Source organism: Adiantum capillus-veneris, chromosome 11 (genome assembly GCF_014529385.1).
Source record: "Adiantum capillus-veneris isolate H3 chromosome 11, ASM1452938v2, whole genome shotgun sequence".
Taxonomy (NCBI): Eukaryota; Viridiplantae; Streptophyta; class Polypodiopsida; order Polypodiales; family Pteridaceae; genus Adiantum; species Adiantum capillus-veneris.
Window position 1 is genome coordinate 44,472,371 of NC_140941.1, and position 19,748 is coordinate 44,492,118.

General features: G+C 41.8%; 1 protein-coding gene across 2 annotated transcripts; it reads right to left on the reverse strand.

Annotated features, from left to right (window-relative positions):
- Window positions 1-7,099: 7,099 nt before the first annotated feature.
- On the reverse strand, window positions 7,100-11,177 carry LOC147447175 (uncharacterized). Of its 2 annotated transcripts, none has more exons than XM_086523044.1 (6): window positions 11,040-11,177; window positions 10,054-10,100; window positions 9,527-9,958; window positions 8,144-8,660; window positions 7,842-8,041; window positions 7,100-7,754 (listed from the first exon to the last, which is right to left on the reverse strand). In XM_086523044.1, the coding sequence occupies exons 3-6, from the start codon at window positions 9,848-9,850 to the stop codon at window positions 7,368-7,370; spliced, it is 1,428 nt and encodes a 475-aa protein (XP_086379170.1). In that variant the 5' UTR covers window positions 9,851-9,958; window positions 10,054-10,100; window positions 11,040-11,177; the 3' UTR covers window positions 7,100-7,367. The 2 variants fall into 2 exon arrangements, with proteins under 2 accessions (XP_086379170.1, XP_086379171.1); XM_086523045.1 differs by having other exon boundaries at window positions 9,527-9,967.
- Window positions 11,178-19,748: the final 8,571 nt, after the last annotated feature.

The window sequence follows — 19,748 nt, forward strand, 5'->3', positions numbered from 1 at the left end:
CAGTAATCTCGCAGGCTACGAGTGGACGAGGCAGAGAAGAGTTGAAACACGCTACACTGTTGTGGAGCAGCGGTCACAGAGATTATGTGTGTGTGTGTGTGTGTGTGTGTGTGTGTGTGTGTTGAGATGTATCAGTTGGGCGGCATTAAAGCATGACGAGGGGGCTGCAGATCCACTCCTCACAAGGCGGATGTACCACATGTAACGAGCGCCATCGGGTGTGAAGGCTGAGAGATGGGATTGCAACTCGACGAGATAGGATTGCAACGAGAGGCCATCAAAGTAATGCAAATTGTTGTATGGAACAAGTGTGCAGGGATATTTAAGTGTTTATAGAATCTCTAAGTTAAGGAGATAATACTCCACATTCAAGTCTCAAATTGTGAGGCAATCTGTCCTCGGATAGCATTGTTATCCCTTCATTAACGGAGAGTCTATTCATACCAGTAGGGACTCCATCTCGGAACAGGAGAATTGATATGCATTGAAGCCTCCAAGGGACTTAGGAGGTGGGCTAGTAAGGAGAGTGCCACACGAGAAAGCGAGAAACTCCCAATTGTGCCAAGACACTGTCGTCAAGATAAGTGTGTGTGTGTGTGTGTGTGTGTGTGTGTGTGTGTGTGTGTGTGTGTGTGTGTGTGTGTGTGTGTGTGTGAGTCTGTTTCTTGGCATCCAGGTATAAAGGCCTCTACCTCCAATGTTAAAAGGATTTCACTTCTAGAAAAGGAAGGTCAGTCTTGATCAACCCATGTGTGCATGTATTCCCTCACTTATGGATATGCAAGTTAGGCTTGCCTATGAGTTTATTAGGTCAAGTCTATGACCTGCTCAAAAGATGATAGTGTTGCTAGAGGCCACTCTGAAAGATGTAAGCATGCATCCGTGTGCGAGATTGAAATCAGTGGATAAGGATATCAAATAGTACCACTATGTTGTGTGGTCGGGATACCCATGGTATCATATGTAGACGAGGATTTACTACGGCAAGAAGTATGTGTGTACGAGTTAATATAATACATTCCAAGTGTTAGTGTGTGTGTGTGTGTGTGTGTGTGTGTGTGTGTGTGTGTCTATGAGAGAGAGAGAGAGAGAGAGAGAGAGAGAGAGAGAGCTCTCACAATAGCACTAGAGAGAGAGGGGAGAGAGAATAAGCATTGGTTTTACACTTAGCAATCGACAAAGCAACAATCGACAAAATCCACAATCAAGAATTAAAAGTAAAAATCGACATCGACATCTATGAAATTGAGCATTGACAAAATTGAGAGTTGACGCAATTTGAAAAGTTCAATCCAAAAAATCCAAGGTAGAAGATGTGCAAGCCCAAGGTAGGAGCAGACCTCAACAAATGGCAAATGTGGATAACGGGAGAAAACTCTGACAATTCTCGGCGATTTTGAAGGTTTTTATGCTAGATTTCTTTGAGCTTTGTCAGTGCTCTCGCCTTTGGGTTGACTTGGAATTCAAAGATGAATCTCAAAATTTGTAAGTGGGATTGCATTAAATCTAGGTTTTCTCGAGCGTTTAAAGGAATATTAAAAGTTTTGATGCAAATCTCAAAAATTATGTAGGGGGGTTACACTAAATGAGCTGAGAAGCATAGTACTTTCTTTTAAAAACGAAGAAAACTTGCATATGAGAAATTTAAGGGAAACTTGATTATATTTGAAGGATTTTACACTCAATTTCTCTATACTTTATAGGTTTCTCACTTTCAAATCTATAATTTAGAGATAAATTTCAAAATCTACAGGTGGGATTACACTAAATTGAGGATTTTCCAAGCATTTGGCTATAACATACCTTTTTCCAAACATTTTAGAGGCAAATTGAAGGTTTTTGCACTAAACTTCTCTACACTTTGTAGATCCTCTAATCCTTAATTTATTTCTCTAACCTTTGTAGTTTTTTTGTTATTAAAAAAAATGCTCTTAAGAGCTCGATTTGAGTTAACTCGAAAAGAATACATACAGACATTGGCATATCCTTTGCACAGGGGTCTCCAACCAATACAACATATGCACACTGTGATCCAAAACATACCCAAACATTTTTGCAAGTACACTATATTTCTATGAAGTTCTTCTTCTCGGCAAGCCGCTTCCTCTTGCTTAACAAAAGCCAATCCGTAATTAGAAATAAATCTCAAAAAAATTAGATAGGATTATACTAAACCTAAATTTTTTCCTCCAATTGTTGTGCGTGTTCTAACATTCAAATTAAATCTTACGGGTGTGTGGCCCTTCCTATGGATGGAGAGAGAGAGAGAGAGAGAGAGAGAGAGACCCTTTTCTTGGCACCCAATCCACTCTCTTTCTTTCTTTGCCTTGGTCTCTCCCCCCCCCCTTCCAAGCCCTTTCCTTATGTCACTTGGCAAGGGCCTCCAAGGTGCATTAGATATAGTTGATAAAATTTGTAGGTGGGATGATACTAAACCTAGGTTGTTCTTGAGCATTGGGGTACACAATAGATTTTTTCTATTATACAATAGTCCATTATATGTACTCTTTATAATGGAGTTCGAAAAATTAGAGGAAAAAGAGGACCCCCACATGTTGTTTTTTGGTTGATTTGCATAGCATGTTAGATCAACGCCAAAATTGAGTTGTTGAGTCCCTGTTGGGTCGTCCTCCTTACCATAGACACATTAAAGAGCCTTTGAAAATTGAGTGAATTAATTTAGATTCTATTTGATTCCATCCTTTTTCAATGACGTGTAATAGTTAAAATTGTACGCCTGACAAACTGTTGTCAGCCTATGTGAGTGTGTGTGTGTGTGTGTGTGTGTGTGTGTGTGTGTGTGTGTGTGTGTGTGAGAGAGAGAGAGAGAGAGAGAGAGAGAGAGCACGTAGACTATGCAAATCACCTTTTTTCGACAATGTGCACATTGTAGTAGTCAAAATTGTTATTGTGTGTGTGTGTGTGTGTGTGTGTGTGTGTGTGTGTGAGAGAGAGAGAGAGAGAGAGAGAGAGAGAAGAGAGAGAGAGAGAGAGAGAGAGAGGTGGGTCATCACGGGACCAAGACCAAGACCTTGATCAGGATAGCTACTAATGATCATGTAGATGCGAACAATGGACAAGAGATGTCCATTGGTGGGGAGTGCTTGGTAGTGGAAGATGGGTCCTCAAGGCAATAGGTGTGCATGGGTTTCCTTGAGCAACGAAGAGTTTGGTTTGGTAGCAAGAGAGTAAAGAGCTAATGGCTTAAGTGGGAGCAGTTGTAGCCACAACTCGGACAGACTCTGTGTGTGTGTGTGTGTGTGTGTGTGTGTGTGTGTGTGTGTGTGTGTGTGTGTGTGTGTGTGAGAGAGAGAGAGAGAGAGAGAGAGAGAGAATATAATTTTAAACAGCATAAGAACAAACCAAAAAGGGACATTTGTGTGTGTGTGTGTGTGTGTGTGTGTGTGTGTGTGTGTGTGTGAGAGAGAGAGAGAGAGAGGCATTGTTATCTTCCTAGAGTGATTCCAAGGACTACAGTTTCAATGTGTGTGTGTGTGTGTGTGTGTGTGTGTGTGTGTGTGTGTGTGTGTGTGTGAGAGAGAGAGAGAGAGAGAGAGAGATTCAATGACCAGGCTTTTCTTGGTCGTAGCAGGACGCGGGTCATATACTAGTTGAAATGAAAGGTGAAATAAAGAACTAATTAATATGTGTGTGTGTGTGTGTGTGTGTGTATAGAATTTATTAGAATTATGCAAGGTAAAGCTTCACTTTAACATTCTAAAACAATAGAATGAAAAAAAAAAACATCTATATGTGTGTGTGGAAAATTTACTAAAATTATGGAAGGTGAAGCTTCACTTTAGCATTCTAAAACATTAGAATGCAATGTTTTAGAATGCAAGAAAACTAAAGACATGTAAGGATACTAAATGAAAGGTAAGTCTCCGTCATGCATTGAAAACAATGAAAGTCTCCTTAACCCAACACAACACTAGGGGTTTCTTTTAGAAAGCCAAAAACTCTTATCGAAATTACAGACTGTCTGATGAACGAAGCCGAGTAGTGGGAGTGTGTGTGTATGGGCACTGTGAGCCTGGTTGAGTCTCCCTAACCCAACACAACACTAAGGGTTTCTTTTAGAAAGCCAAAAATTCTTATCGAAATTACAGAGTGTCTGATGAACGAAGCCAAGTAGTGGGAGTGTGTGTGTATGGGCACTGTCAGCTTAGCTGCTCAACTTCCTGCAGACTCCACTTCCCCCCCCCCCCCCCCCCCCCCCCGCCCCCCCCCTCTTTTGCTTTAATTGATGTTATGGTCCTTGGAGTGTGTGTGTGCATGTGTGTGTGTGTGTGTGTGTGTCAAAGGGACTAAGACCATTGTGTAGTCCCTTGACATATTATTATAAAAACATGACATGCCAATACAAAATATGCATTTCTTTAAGATTTTTGGTGCTAGACATTTAAGAATAGCCTCAACATATTAAGCTCCATCTACATTTCTTTACCTGATACAATATGGTCCAATTTAATGTTATTTCAGCCAAAGAAAAAAAAAACCTTTTCTTTCCTTCACAATTAAGATGTGTCTGTGTAAAAACTCTTTAACATAAGAAAAAATATTCCGAGTATACTGCTATTATATGCAAGTATGTCATCTAGGAAAGTTTCAACAAATTTTCCAGAGGATGGAGAAAGCTGCAAGTGCATTGATGAGTCCAAAAGGTGTGACCAAGAATTTCTAATGTCCATACAAGTTTGAAATGGAGTTTTGGAAACATCTTGTTCCTAAATCCAAACTTGATGATACCTCAAGTCTCATGTGAATTTTAGAGAAATTTATTTTCCCATGGAGCTAGATAAAGGACTCATTGATTACAAGGCATAGGGGACTTATTTTTAAACATCACTTGGTTAAAATCATTATAGTCCAAGCACATCTGCATGGACCCAAATTTCTTCTTTACCCAAACACACTAGCATGCAAGCAAAGCAAGCATTCTCAATACACAAATGCAAGCAAACACAAGCGTGCTAAGGCTCTCAAAGCATGCGAGCAAGAAATGATTTGAGAGTTAGAGAAGAAGGAGATAAGAGGAAAAAGGCTCTCAAGATCCTTAGAAGAAAGCTCTCAAGCTCCTTAGTTCTTCTCACCGCACAAAAAGGTGAGTTCACATTTTGGCTGCCTTGTATAACTAGGGTTATGATCTGCATTTATCGGGCACCCAAAGCAAGTAAGCACCTAAATCACTTTGCTAAGCTCACTAATACAGCTTCAGGAGATAATATTCTAGCACCACATTGGGTTTTTTGATGTACTTACAGACACATTAACAAAAAAAAGAAGATCAAGTATTTGGTATTAAAAGATAGAAATGGCTTCCATTATATTTTCACTAGTGTGCTGAGTGAATCTATTAAATGGTAATGAAAAGGTACAGAAAATTGGCTTCCATTTTATTTTCAATAGTGTGCTGTTACCAGGTGAAAGGATGTCGGCATGTCAATCATCCACCATGCTTCAACTCCACACTCAAACCGGCTAAAAAAGCTCATTGAATCTCCACCCAACCAACTCCTCGTATAGGTAAGCCACTGCCCTATATATAGGGCTTCTTGCCATGTATGGATCCTCTAGCTCTGATCTCCATAGGCTCCTAGCACTAGGCTCTTAGTCATACTAGGACATAAGCTCATAGCTGTAGGACCAGTGTCTTAATAATACGACCCCTTTTTGTACTTGAAAACAAAGGAGGAAATCTCTTCCTAAGAGAACAAATGTTCTCCCAAGTATAAACTTGCCTCAAATCTATCCTTGCATTTTCACTTAAGCCTCTGGTTATTTGGCCATGATCCTTCCAATACAGAAAATGTTGGGTGGGTGAATAAATAAACAAGAACAGTTGAGCTCAATTTGAGCAAACCAATTTGATCACAAGGTTTGAGATTTGAAATTTATAGCTTCGCTCTCCTCACTTGGATATGTAGCTACTTCTTAGCATCCTCATCTTTAAACTCGTTGGGGTGGCTTTCCTTGGATGGTGTGTTCAACAAAGATGAGGCTTCTTTTGTTATGTATTACACTAGTGAGGAACTTCTTTTAGAGTCACATGAGTAATCCCTAGCGACAAATCCTATTTGACAGATCTCAAGCTCAAGGTACCTTTTCTATTTTTATTGCGGAGAGAGCCGGCAAAGGGGAAAAAGGCTCCAACTGCAAAGGACAAGAAGCAAGTTACTTGAGAGTGAGAGTGAGAGAGAGAGAGAGAGAGAGAGAGAGAGAGGCATTTCCCATCATAAAAAATGACTCGTGCATCGCGACCACCATCAAATATAGAAATTTGCTGAGCACAACGTCATGTAGTAGACTGAGCTCAGATAAAAGAAGCACCGATTTCAAATACGCCACCTCCACCCAAAATGGTCAAATATTGTGTTACACATTGCTGTACTAAAGTCACAGGTAAAAAGGTAAGGACGTTTTACTTGGTGGAGAGAATGGCTATGATTGCGCCAGTGGCATAACCGTAGCCCGCATCAATTCATGAAAATGCCTGGATTTGGCGCCTAGCTGACTGCCAGGAGGGAATCTGCGAGCACTCACATAAAGACCATGTAGACAAGCGCCCAATGCCTCATGCCTTCTTGGGGATAGCAGGTAAAAACTTGGTGTATGCAGCCAAGTTCAGGATAGAACAGTCCACAGTGACCATTAATATACTGCAGTCACTGCGCCCTTCATTTCAGAAAGTATGTGAATCCGCAGTGCTAGCTAGGCATTCCTTTCCCAAAGTTACCAATTAAGTAAATGCAGTCACCCCCATGCTATAATTTATTTACTGCGGCATTATTCACTTCTCCATTACTTTTCAGAATTAGAGGAGGGTTGAGAGAATGTAAGTTATAAGCCTTGTGAACAGACAGATGTCCAAAACCATGACCCTCTCGAGGAATGAACATAGTCAAAATAACTGCTTTCACAATGGACCATAACATTCACCTTCAGTGGCAATGATGCATACCAAAACGCAAGCATACAATCTCCAAAAAACACGTGGGGCACAGCTGGAATGCATTTTAGGAAGACAATTCGCAAATTCAAATATTAGCAAGGTGCAGTAAAAGATCGAGAGTTACCCAACCAAAACCGCCCAAGTCCATGATGCAAAAAACAAATCAATTCTACAAAACAAAGTGACACATCGTACATGACTGAGCCCCTTCTTCCCTGCAAGCTGAGCCCCATACAAAGACTATGCCAACACCTTGCTCTCCTATCAGAACAGCAGACTCCACTCAAACTGTTGGCAGCAAGTAAACACCAACCACAACTACATTAAAGCATATTATCCTATATAAATCCAATCCTCTGTTCAAGCAAATGCTTCAATAAACCCAAATGCATCTGGCCTTTTTTAGAACCTAATCTTAATAGCGATATGGGCCTGCATCATAACCTTGAGTTCCTGAATGCATCATGCCTGAGTCATAGACGCTGCCCCTGTATGAATGTGAAGAGCTGTGATAGCCTCCACCTCTGAAAGATCCATAGCTGTCACCCGGTCCATCATTTCGATCACCTGAACCAGGACCACCATAGCCAGGCTGTTCCCGAGGACCATTGCTAAAGCCACTAGGCAGAGGACCTCCCATGTCATAATTATAATACTTTGAGCCTCCCTGAGGCTGATATTGTTGGTACTGATGCTGCCTGAAATGCGCTTCATGCCTTAAAAATTCCTCTCGCCGCTTTCCTTGTGCTGCTCTCAGTGATGCCATCTTTTGTTGATATTGTTCTTGAATCTCTCTGATAGCCTACAATACCCCATGAAAGAATTTAGAATGAGTAGAGTTCCAAGCTCTGGCTAATACAACACTAATTAAAGCACAGGAAATTCCAACCTGGCGATGCCTGGCATTCTCTTTATCCTCTGCATCATTAAGGTCCTTTGTCAGTTGCATTGTCTCCTGCACAAACTTTTGCTCAAGGGCCTCAAGGGTCGGGGGCATTCCCTGCTGATCAAAGCCCGTGTCACCATCTCGACCATGATCATCCTCCTTAGAAACCCCCTTTGAAAGTGGCCTCTCGTCATATTGAGGGCCTTTCGAAACCCAGAACCGAGTTCAGAAGATGAGAAAAAATCACAAAGTGCAGTATGCATAATCACCAAACGGCCACAGCCAGCGCCCTTCCTATTACTTACCTCCTTTAAGGCCGTACGCCATCGCAAAAGCACCATTTTGACTCCCTGTTTCCCACTGGCGCCTTGCTCCTAGCTGGTCCATGCTGTTGTGTTGCTCATCATAATATGAAGCTTCTTGTCCCGCATAAGGCTGCATGTTTGGTTCATACTGAGTTTGTTGACTGGCAATGTGCTGCATATGAGATCCTGCAAGCGAATCTGACGAGCGAGACCCGTGTGACTTGCGTGCATTCTGAGGCTTCCGATCATCATGTACATGATCAAGTAATCTCTTCACAGCATCTACAGCCTTTCCAACCATCACCCTGTTGCTCCCAGAAATCCGCACAAAGAAGGATCCATTCCCAGCTGTCAAATTGTCCTCCAACTTCAATCGACATCCTGTATCCTTTTCAATACCCTGGACAGTCGATCCTCCAGTTCCGATAATTCTTGGCTTGAGTCTTCTATCCTTCACCGGTATCTTTTCTACAATTTCCGTTTGTCTGCGATTGACTCCCAAAGTTGAAGGACAACCCTGCAAATCAAAACAGACAAAAGGCATGATATCAGAAGCCACACTAGAAAAAAGCTTCATATTCAAAACTCCTGGTAACTAATACCCAATGAGGAAATAATGGGAATAATCTTCAGCAACGCGAGAAGTCAAGATAATTGAATCTAGCTACATAATCCCATTCCACTATGTTTTTCAATATCCTATTAAAAAATCACCATAATATCCCAACACCTGTGAAGCTGTTAACCTGTGACCGGTTAAATTAAGGAGTAAGAACCACTTGAGTGCCTTTGAAATTGTCAACCTCAACACAAGTAAGGAAGCAGAACTCTTCATTCATAATCCGGTAGCAAACCATGGAATATGAAGACAAACCCCCTAACAGAGGGAAACCTCAAAGTAGGCTCGAGCATTGTCGGATCTCGTGAACAAAAAAGATCCTCTAGCTCTGATGAGTCCCAACGTTCATACACAATCCGCAATACAAACTGTAGTGAGCTCGTATAAATTAGCATCCATAACCGTATGTAAGATGCTGGCAATGTAATCGATAACTTGCAATAACTGCCTCTTTCAATGTGGGAAACACAGATCGTTCAGTAAAAAGCTATCGGACTAGATACAACAATAATGAGCCACCAAAAATGGTTCACAGCTTCATTATAAGTACAGACATGGGAGATCCACTTTACACCCAGTAAAGAAGCCATCAAGTATCTGTTTATTGCCATATGTCCACAATTCTGAAGAGAAATCGTGCGCGCACACGCAGCATGCGTGAGTGACAACAAGAGCTTCATTATAACTTTGACCCCGCTGATATCACTAAGTAAGAAGTGAAAAGCCTGTTGAGTACAGTGTTTACCTTGAAGTCTCAAACATACCTGAGAGAAATGGCCATACTCGCCACAAATACGGCAAATGAGCTCCTCCTCCTTTTTTTTCTTCCAATTCCTTTCTATGGCTTTGGCTTTCGCCTCCCACACTTTAGCTTCCCTACTTGTGAAATCAGTGGGCACAGCATTAGGATCCGGAGGGGCCTCGTCCTCATCAGGTTCATTGCTAATTGCTTCTGTCATTGACCTTTTCTTGGTGCTCAAATTATCCCGAGCATTGTCACTGCCAGGCCTAACGGGTCCTGTGTACTCTTTTCCATAAACCTCCTTAAACCATTCCTCATCTCTTTCGTCATCTTTGGGTTCCGCCATTGATGCGAGAAATATGAAGAAAACCTGTTTCTACCTTACGTAAGAACTATTTCATGACTCAAGAGATCGTAGAAGCACCAGTAGGCTACACCATTTGCCTCAAATAAACTGCCAATCCTTATAGAACAGACAAAGGATGTTACCCACACAGCACTGCTCCTTCAATATTTAAACATAAAACATTGCTTTCCAGCCTTACTTACCTATGCTTAGCATTAGCAGCACCACATCCAAGCTTGATGCTGCAAACCTGGACAACAAGCAAGAAGGCTTGCTTTCATGGATGTTTCTTCTAAAACTTAATTGAGGAACACCGGTGCACGCACACCAAACTTCTATTAACAATCCAATAGACTTGTACAATCAGTGAATATGCTGCTAACTGTAGTTTCTGGAGAGACAAGTTAACTGTTTATTTACCCAACACAGAACCCTATTTCAAGAGTTGAAATTGTAATTGGAACTCTTTACAAAAGACTGCCTACATATAGGCCACCTTTCAAGAGAAATTGCATGAGCAAAAATCCATCAGCACAATAACTCTTTCCTCGTAGTGGGAAGTTGCAATAGAAACTGAATAGCTGTGCAAAAACCTTTGAGATTCTTAACAACTACACCACGTGAGGATGAGAATTACCTCCTGCACTGCAAATCGACCCTTCAAGACATCTACAGTGGTACGTTTGACACTGAAGCCAATACCAAGTATAATTACAATGAACCCCCTTCCAGAACCACTTATTTAAGCGGCAAAGAAACAATCTCAATCCATGATCAGCTAAGTACAGTAAAGATCCCCTTGCACATTACAATTGGAAGGCAGCTATCTTCCCTTGATAAACCATGTTTTGCTGCAAACCAGATGTGTAAACGAAATATGGGTCGCCACATGTGTGGTACAAAATAAGGGTCGCCCCCAAAACAACGAATGTCGCGTGAAAAGAATGAGCTCTAAGATTTCCTAATTGCCTTGGGTCGTTTGAAAACCCTACAAACCCGATGAACAAAATAGAAATGCAAAAGGAGCACGAAAGACCTAGCTACGCAGGCTATAAAAGTCTCAGAAATTATGCAAACCAATTCTTCTACAGTATTCGTGCTCTGCGGAAGCAGTGTAGCGCACAAACCAGTACATCAGAAAACCGTAGGAAATCAAGCAGCACAGAGGAGACGAGCGCTCGCAAACTACCTTCTAGAGAGGGAACGCAGAGCTTGCCGGAGTCACAATTGCGAAGAAGACGAGCCGCAGACCTGCAACGACCACATAGCCAAGAATCACAATGAACTCCTCTTGATAAACATCGATATGCGTTCAGACCTAGAACGGGTTCGATTCCTGTTCTTAGGGGGGACTGAGCCAAATTTTATAAAGTTTTGTTGGGAGTGATATAGGCGTGGTGCCTATAAAATGTTGTACACAATTTTTAGGCTTTTTGAAGCTATTTTAGGATGCTATTTTTAAGCGTTTCTTTGGAGCCATGCTTGTAATAGAAATAGTGTTCGCTTAAAAAAAGCCGGCAGCAACAAACTCTAACAGAGCAAGGAGTGCAAGGTCTCTCTCTCTCTCTCTCTCTCTCTCTCTCTCTCTCTCTCTCTCTCTCTCTCTCTCTCTCTCTCTCTCTCTCTCTCTCTCTCTCTCTCTCTCTCTCTCTCTCCGATCAGGCAGTGTCGTCGTTGGCAAGTTAGTGGCGGCCTTGTTTTTTAATTAAAAGATGTTGAATTATATCATAAGGAGAAAAGATTACAAGAAAGGGGGCTCAAAGGTGAGGAAGGAGCCAACCAAACCAATTCACAGATTCAGATAGCCTTCAAGAGGAGATGGGCTACCATGCACAAAAAACGAAATTGGTTGAAGACAAAGCTCAAAGTACAATAGATCAACTTGAAGGGGGGCATGAGGACTTTGAAAAACAGCATGTAGCACAACCTAGAATTTAAAAAATAAAAACCATAGGATAGACTGCAGAAGGCATCAAGCAACCCATGGATCATTTGCAGCAACCTGAGGGAATCATGCTTTGCCATTTACGCAATGCTTGACATCTATTTAAAAAATGAATGGCAATGGAGGAAGATATTCATGAGTCCACTATTGGAGCTTCTTTGATAGAAGATTTTATGTTGAGGAGGGCTAAGAGAAGGAGAACCTTGCGGAAGGACAAAAGATAAACGTGGGGACCTCCAAGCATTGTGCATTTCTCTAGATCCAAGTGCCCATAAGAGGTGACATCTAATAATGTTCCAAAGGAGGATGTCGAAACCATGGCACTCTCCTAATAAGATCTCTTGCCAAGAGAAGGGACTTGGGTAAAGGGTAAAGAGGGAGCAAAGCTTGATGAAGTTGATTTAACACCTTAAAATTGGTAAGAAAACTAAAAATCAAAGTGCACAAGGCTCATGTCAACGCCCACTCTTTTGGCTTTACTTGTAGTCCAAATGGCTTGATGATGGACAAACTAGAGCAGTATAGGGTTCTTGTTTGCGAGAGACAAGGCCCAAACACTTGAGAACCTATATTGCCACTAATTAGAAGACAAAGATAAGTGTCATATCGAATTGAGCTTCCTCTTTATGTTCAATTTGTTAGTCCTATGCCTACACAAGTTTGCTAGGTGAGACCACATGCATCCTTGAGAGAGTAACTTAATGCTTGTTGAAGTAAGGAGGCAGCTCCTGAGAGAGAGGTGGAATCCTCTATGAAGGTAAAGGAGATACCCGTGAGATACTCCACGTACATTGATAATTTCCTCTATAGATAGCAAAGTGTCCTCCTAATATAGAAATTTGGCGGGCAAGGACGTTCATCCAAAATCAACTATGCATGTTATGCAAGGAGTTGAACTAGACAAGTATTCATGGAAGTTAATGTTAAGTATGGAGCCTAATTTACCCCTTGTAGCTTTCTTTATTAAAAATGCACATTTATACGCCCTCATTATGAGGAGAAGCCATCGTGTGTGAAGAAAAATCACTCGCTGGAAACCAAAATTTTCACGGAATATTATGGTCGGACAACGGCCAAAAAGTGGTCAGAAAACGACCGGTCGTTTGGCCGGTTGGCCGATGGCTCATTCAATGACCGGTGGCCGATTTCAAAGGCGGACTTGTCTTCTCAAGGGCGGCCACACATGGGCGGATTGGAGGGTTCATTTGGACTTATGTACACAAGGGTGGCTAGACACGGCTTGTCATAATAACTAATATCTAATTTCCTAAATGATTTTCTCATGTTAAACTGATCATTCAATATGGAGAAGTACCAGGTGAGAAAAAGCTAGTATATTGGTTAAGTTGGCAGACCGGCCACAGTAGGGATCCAAAGGAGGGAAAATAGGGATCCAAAGGGGGGGGCATCTGCAAAAGAGCAATGTGCAACAATGGGCTTCAAAGACCCTAAGGTTCAACCCATTAAGACTTCCAAAATTCAATGTAAAGTCCAATGGTCAAACCTTAGGGATATTGGATGCTTTGTAAGTGTACACAAAGTCTTCCTAGTTCCCTACATAGGAGGGGGTGAGCTCTTTTAGTAGGGGATGAGAGAGAAACACACACACACACACACACACACACACTCTTGCAAGCCCTTTACACAAAGGGAATAGGGGACACATGTCAACTCCCTAGCCCAGTTGCCCCCAAGGTGCATTCAAATCCTGTTGGATGGCCATAGAGGTGGACCAATGAGAATTAGGCTAGAGTAAATCTATATTAATTCATTTAAAAACACTTGATAAAAGAATCAATAAGAATTAAGCTCTCTAGAAGACTCTTGGACAGTCTCCCAAGGAGTCCAATGAGCATTCAACAGCCCAATGGCTTGCCTGATTCCTATTGGCCAGAAGATAAAGGGGTCCAATGAGAGTTTAATTGCATTAATTAAATACCTAAAGCTCTCACAAAAGGGGAAAGGGGGACACATGTCAAAAGGCTATCACTTATGCTTCTCAATTATGATTGGCTAAGCTTTGTAGGGTCCAATGGGGTGCCAGCATGAGTAAAACCCAAGAGGGGTCGACCAAGAGAGAGAGGGGGCTGATTTTGGCAAGGCATGATCACATATACTCACACAATCTCATGTGTGAGCAAGAAGACTCTCTCTCTCTCTCTCTCTCTCTCTCTCTCTCTCTCTCTCTCTCTCTCTCTCTCTCTCTCTCCTCTTCCTTCTCAAGCTTTAATGGCAAGCTCATCATCTACTCCAAGCTTGTGAGAAGGGAGCCCTAACCCAACAACTCTTGGCTTTGTGATGCAAATCCAACCAAGAGCCAAGCTTCAATCCATGCTCATCTCCTCTACCATGCTAATTACTAAGCTATGCTAGGCTACTATGAGTGATTATGTGAGGAAATATACTTCTTCCTCGTAAGACTACTCCTTCTTCCTCTCAATCTATTCTCACACCCCACTAGCTCTCACCATCTTCTAAGGTGTGTGAGGTCTTGGGTCTGAGACCGCGAGGGAACCGATGTTGTGTTTTATAAGTGTGTGCATAGTGCTTGAAGCTTCCATCTTCATTGCACGAGCAAGTTATTGAAGGAACACAAAGTATTGTATTGTAAAATGTCTCCCTTGATGGGGGAAACCTATAATACAAAGCCTTTTGGAGGGGGACCGGCTCCATGTAAATCCGGTCCTCAACTGTTGTCAATAGCTTAATTTCTCTCTCTTTTGAAGTATTGTTCATGCCTATCTAACTAGGTGTTATCCATCCAAGCACTCTTGCTATGCTCATTAGGAATCTATTCTAATGAAATGCTCACTATGTTTATGCTATTTTCCGCTACACACAAGTTACTAGGCCATTTTATGTTACATCGGTATCAGAGCACAAGGTTTCTCTTTTCTTACTCAAGAAGGGAGGTCCTCAAGCTAGCTATGAATGGTTGGTATTATTAATTGCAATTGAGTAAGTAGAATAGGGATTCTTCAGCCTTGCAGTGCGCCTGCTTCGTGTAGATAATGGGGCATCACCATGGAGAGCTATGGTCTTAATAGTAGAGTCCTACGGGGCTTGCCTACGGCTTAACCACTATTGAGCTATTAGAAGCTTGACACGAGCCGGTATTGTTTTGGTGTTGAAAGACCCTCTCTTTTCTATTTCTTGCAATTAATGATATTGGAGCCATGGGTACAGTAGCTTGAGTGCTTTTCTAAAGGGGTAAAGAGGAGTAGCAACCAGGGCTTGAAGTGCCAAAGTACACCTAAAATTGTTAGAATGGCTGACAATAGTAAAGAGAGTGAAATTAATGTTGATAGCTTTGATTTTGCTAATGAGCAGGCTACTAATGATGCCCCTATGCTTGTTAACTACCTTTTTTCTAGGCTTCAACAAGCCATGGGCAATCCATCCCTCCAAAGTGAAGTGCAACGGCAGCTCCGTGCTCATGGGATTCTCCAAACTCCCCACCAAGAAGAGAGAGTACCTAGGAAGCCTCCTTGTGAGACTTCCAAAAGAGGCCTCCCTCCAATTCAGGAAGAAGAAGAGGATCCGTACGAAGGGCTCAAAAATTTACTTCTTGATGACGCATCTCCTTCTCAAAGGAGAACCCAATAGCCCCCACCAAAAGAACAAGAAATAAGTGAGTCTTTTGCCACCTTGGCGGAGATGGCTCCATGAAGACGGCGCGCAAAACGCTCTCCATCACCTCCTAAACAGAGAAGACCATCGCACACCTCTCCACACCATAATTCAAAGAGGGATGATAAAAAACAAGAGAAGAAAAAGGCAAGAAAGAGGTCACCCTCTTCTCCATCTTCTTCATCCTATTCCTCTTATGAAGAAAGTGATGGTGCAGACAAGGAGGACCAAGGCAAGAAAAAGGCGAGAAAGAGGTCACCCTCTTCTCCATCTAGCTTTAAGAGCTTCCATCATGAAGCACTTTTTGGCTATCAATGCCAAAGACAAAGTACTCATCGAATGGCGAAGCTTGAAGCTCTCTCCTTACGAATCTATCCACAAATATGTAGACAAGTTGTGGGACTTACATCTCAAAGCCACTGTCTTCAAAAAGATAGATTTTGGAGAGCAAAAACAACAGTTTTGCGCGGGATTAACTGAGGATATGGCGGAGTATGTCAACTCCCAAAGGCCACGCACCATATCTGCGGTCATACACCATACCATGGTGGCTTCACGAATCAATTTCCAAACAGGGGCTAAGAGAAATCTTAAGCCCACGGAGAACAAGGACCATAACAATGAGCCTAAGGGGAAGGATAATGTCCAAAAGTCTCATAATAGCAACCCCAACAACAACAAAGCTAAGAAGAAGGGAGTTTATAAAGGCAAAAATAAACTCTCTCCTGAAGAGCTTGAGCGTTATCGTAAAGATAACCATTGTTTCAAATGCGGCAAGCAAGGGCATGTGTACCATGCTTGCCCCCAAAAGAACACCCGCCATGAGCCTCCTAGAGCTGCCTTGGTCGAAATCCAAGAAGAAGAAACTCACCACAAAGGATCTCCTCTATGCCATGCTTGGGGAAAGGTAAGAGAACATGATGCTTTTATTCTCTTTGACCTTGGTTCTACTCACAATTTCATATCCACAGAGTTGGCCACCAAGCTAAGCATCCAAGTATATGAGATGGGAGATGCCCTACCCGCCGATGGTGCTTTCAAGGGGCAAGAAGCTTCAGTCGCTCCCTTAATCGAGAAATTGAGGCTCCATGTCCAAATCTATCTGGACAAAGAGGACTTCTTATCTCTCCTCTCAAGCATGAGGACGTAATCCTAGAGGCACCATGGTTTGATTGCATGGCTGCCAATGTTAAATTCCATGAAAGGAAAATCTACTTTAGGTTCAGGGTAAAAAATATGTACATAGATGCTAAGGAGTTGGGTAACACCATACCCATTGTACATACGCAGCTTTCAATAAGTCAATAAAGAGCTCTATTTTTGTGTACATGATTTATATTAAAGATTCTCAAAGTGAAACTAATGCTTTAGCAAAAGAAAATATAAACAATCAGAAGGAATTAGAGCTATCCAATTTTCTCAAGGGATTTCAAGATGTCTATATTGACATCCCTTGTGAACTACCTCCTAAACAAGGCAATAATGACCATGCAATTGAACTTCTTCCAGGGAGTTCACCGCCTAATAAACCTCCTTATAGAGTTTCTCAAGCTCAACAAGAGGAGATTATGTGGCAAGTGTATGAGTTAGTTGAGAAGAGCATGGTTAGGCCTAGCTCATCTCCATTTTGTTCACCCGTGCTATTAGTGCAAAAGAAAGACGGCCCATAACGTATGTGTGTCGACTATAGAGCACTAAATAGGATCACTATTGAAAATAGGTTTCTTGTTCCACGGGTAAAAGACCTACTTGATAAGCTACAAGGGTCCACATACTTCAGTAGGATTGACCTAAAAAGCGGCTACCATCAAATAAGGATAGTTGATCAAGACATTGTAAAGACCACATTTTGCACCACGTTTGGTCTTTACGAATACATTGTCATGCCTTTTGGCTAGACCAATGCACCAATCGCATTCAACCGCTTGATGGAAATGCTATTCAAGCCTCACCAAACCTTTACTGGAGTGTTCTTTGATGATATCATCATCTACTCTAATTCACTAGACGAACACAAGCAACACCTCCAGGTAATATTTCAAGTCTTACGAGAGAATAAACTTTATATCAATCGAAAGAAAAGTGAGTTTTTCTTACAAGAGATTCAGTATTTAGGTCACATTATCTCTCAAGATGGCATTCAAATGGATCCATCAAAGTTAGAGGTAATAAAAGTATGGCCTAATCCAAGTAATCTTCATGAATTAAGAAGCTTTATAGGTATGTGCGCATACTATAGGCGCTTCATAGAAAGGTTCTCACAAATTGCGGGACCATTACATGACCTAACAAAGAAAAACGTTAGGTATACATGGTCAGCCAAGGAGAACAGTGCTTTCAAAAAGCTTATCTCTCAACCTGTGCTTACACTACCGGATCTCTCAAAGCCATTTGAGGTCCAATGTGACGCTTGTGGTGATTGCCTTGGAGTTGTTTTTCTCCAAGAAGGGCACGCCATAGCCTATGAAATTCGAAGGCTCGATCCTGTTGAGTAAGCTCTAGACATATACGAAAAGGAACTCCTCGCAGTTCTACATGCCTTAGACACGTGGAAGCACTATTTATTGGGGACTCCTTTCATTCTGCAGATGGATCACCAAAGCCTTAAGTACTTCATGACGCAGACCAAGCTCTTCAACAAACAAATGAGGTGGGCAAATTTCCTTTCGCAATTTCATTTTCATATTTCTCACATTGCTGGCAAGCATAATCAAGTAGCTGATGCACTCTCAAGACGACCGAGAGTGAATACAGTTTCCATAGCAACTCACAATGCTCTATCTTCTATGATAGATGAGTACGCTATTGATCCCGATTTTAGAGATGTGTTTTCAGCCCTTGCACTAGGGAAGAAAGAGGAACCATTTACTTTACAAGATGGTTATCTTCTCTATGGCAATAGACTATGAGTTACTAACTCACTACGTAAAAAAGTAATGTATGAATCTTATGCTCCTCCTTATGCGGGACATAGAGGGATTCAGTCTACCCTAAATGAAAGCAAACATACAAGAGGATGTTTCTAAATGTGTGGTATGCCAGTAGACAAAGTTTGATAGAGGGAAGCAACCTGGATTGCTTCAACCATTGCCAATTCCTAATTCACCATGAGAGAGCATATCCATGGATTTTATCTTTGGATTTCCCAAGTCTATCCATGGGAATACAGGAATATGGACGATAGTAGACAGGTTGAGCAAACAAGCTCATTTTATACCTGTCAAAAAGACTACCAAAGCCCATCAAACGGCAACACTCTTCATCTCACAAATCTTCAAGTACCATGGCTTGCCGATGTCCATAGTGTCAGATAGAGATCCTAGAATGACCAGTAATTTTTGGAAGGGTCTCTTTGAGAATTTAGAGACAAGGCTAAACTTCTCTTCGGTCTATCACCCGCAAACGAATGGCCAAAGTGAAATAGATAACCTAACAATTCTTGATCTACTAAAAGACTACGTAATGAAAGTAGATCAAAGGTACCAATGGGAGAAGTACTTACCCTTAGTGGAGTATGCCTACAATAACATTGTACATACTTCCACGGGAAAAGCACCTTTCGAGGTAATTGAGGGAAGATCTAAAAGCCCCCTGCTACTTAAGGTACACGGAAAGATCTTCGTTGTAGATGAGTATAGCCGAGACCTATAGCCGAGACCTATAGCCGAGACCTATAGCCGAGACCTACAAGAATCTTTCCAAAAGATTAAGGATGCTATCTCCATCTCACAGCAAAGGCAAAAGGCTGCTGCTATAAGCACAGAAGAGCCCAAGCCTTTAAAGAAAATGATTGGGTCTTGCTTAAATTTTCCAAGGCTCAATTAAGGCACACGACGGGCAAGAATCATACGGGACACCAAAAGTACTATGCTAAGTTAGCAAAAAGGTACTATGGTCCCTTCTAGATTCTTAGACCAATCAATGAGATGGCCTATCAACTTAAGTTGCCCAGTCGTTGGCTCATACACGATGCTTTCCATGTGAGCCTACTAAAGCCTTACAAAGGAGAGCCACCTCAAGAACAACTATTGAAGACCCACCGGAGATCGAGGACCAAGAAGAGGTGCTGCGGTCCGAGTCCATTCTCCGACATGAAGACAAGGTACTGAGAGGCGATAAGATTATCCGGTGGTGGCTTATTAAGTTTTAGAACTATCCTTTTGAAGATGCTAGATGGATGCAAGGCATACAATTAAAGGATAACCTAAACCTTGTCAATGCTTACAATGCTTCCCTAGAGTAAGCATGTAACGTTTAATGGCCTAGTAACTTGTGTGTGGCGGAAAATAGCATGAGCATAGTGAGCATTTCATTAGAATAGAT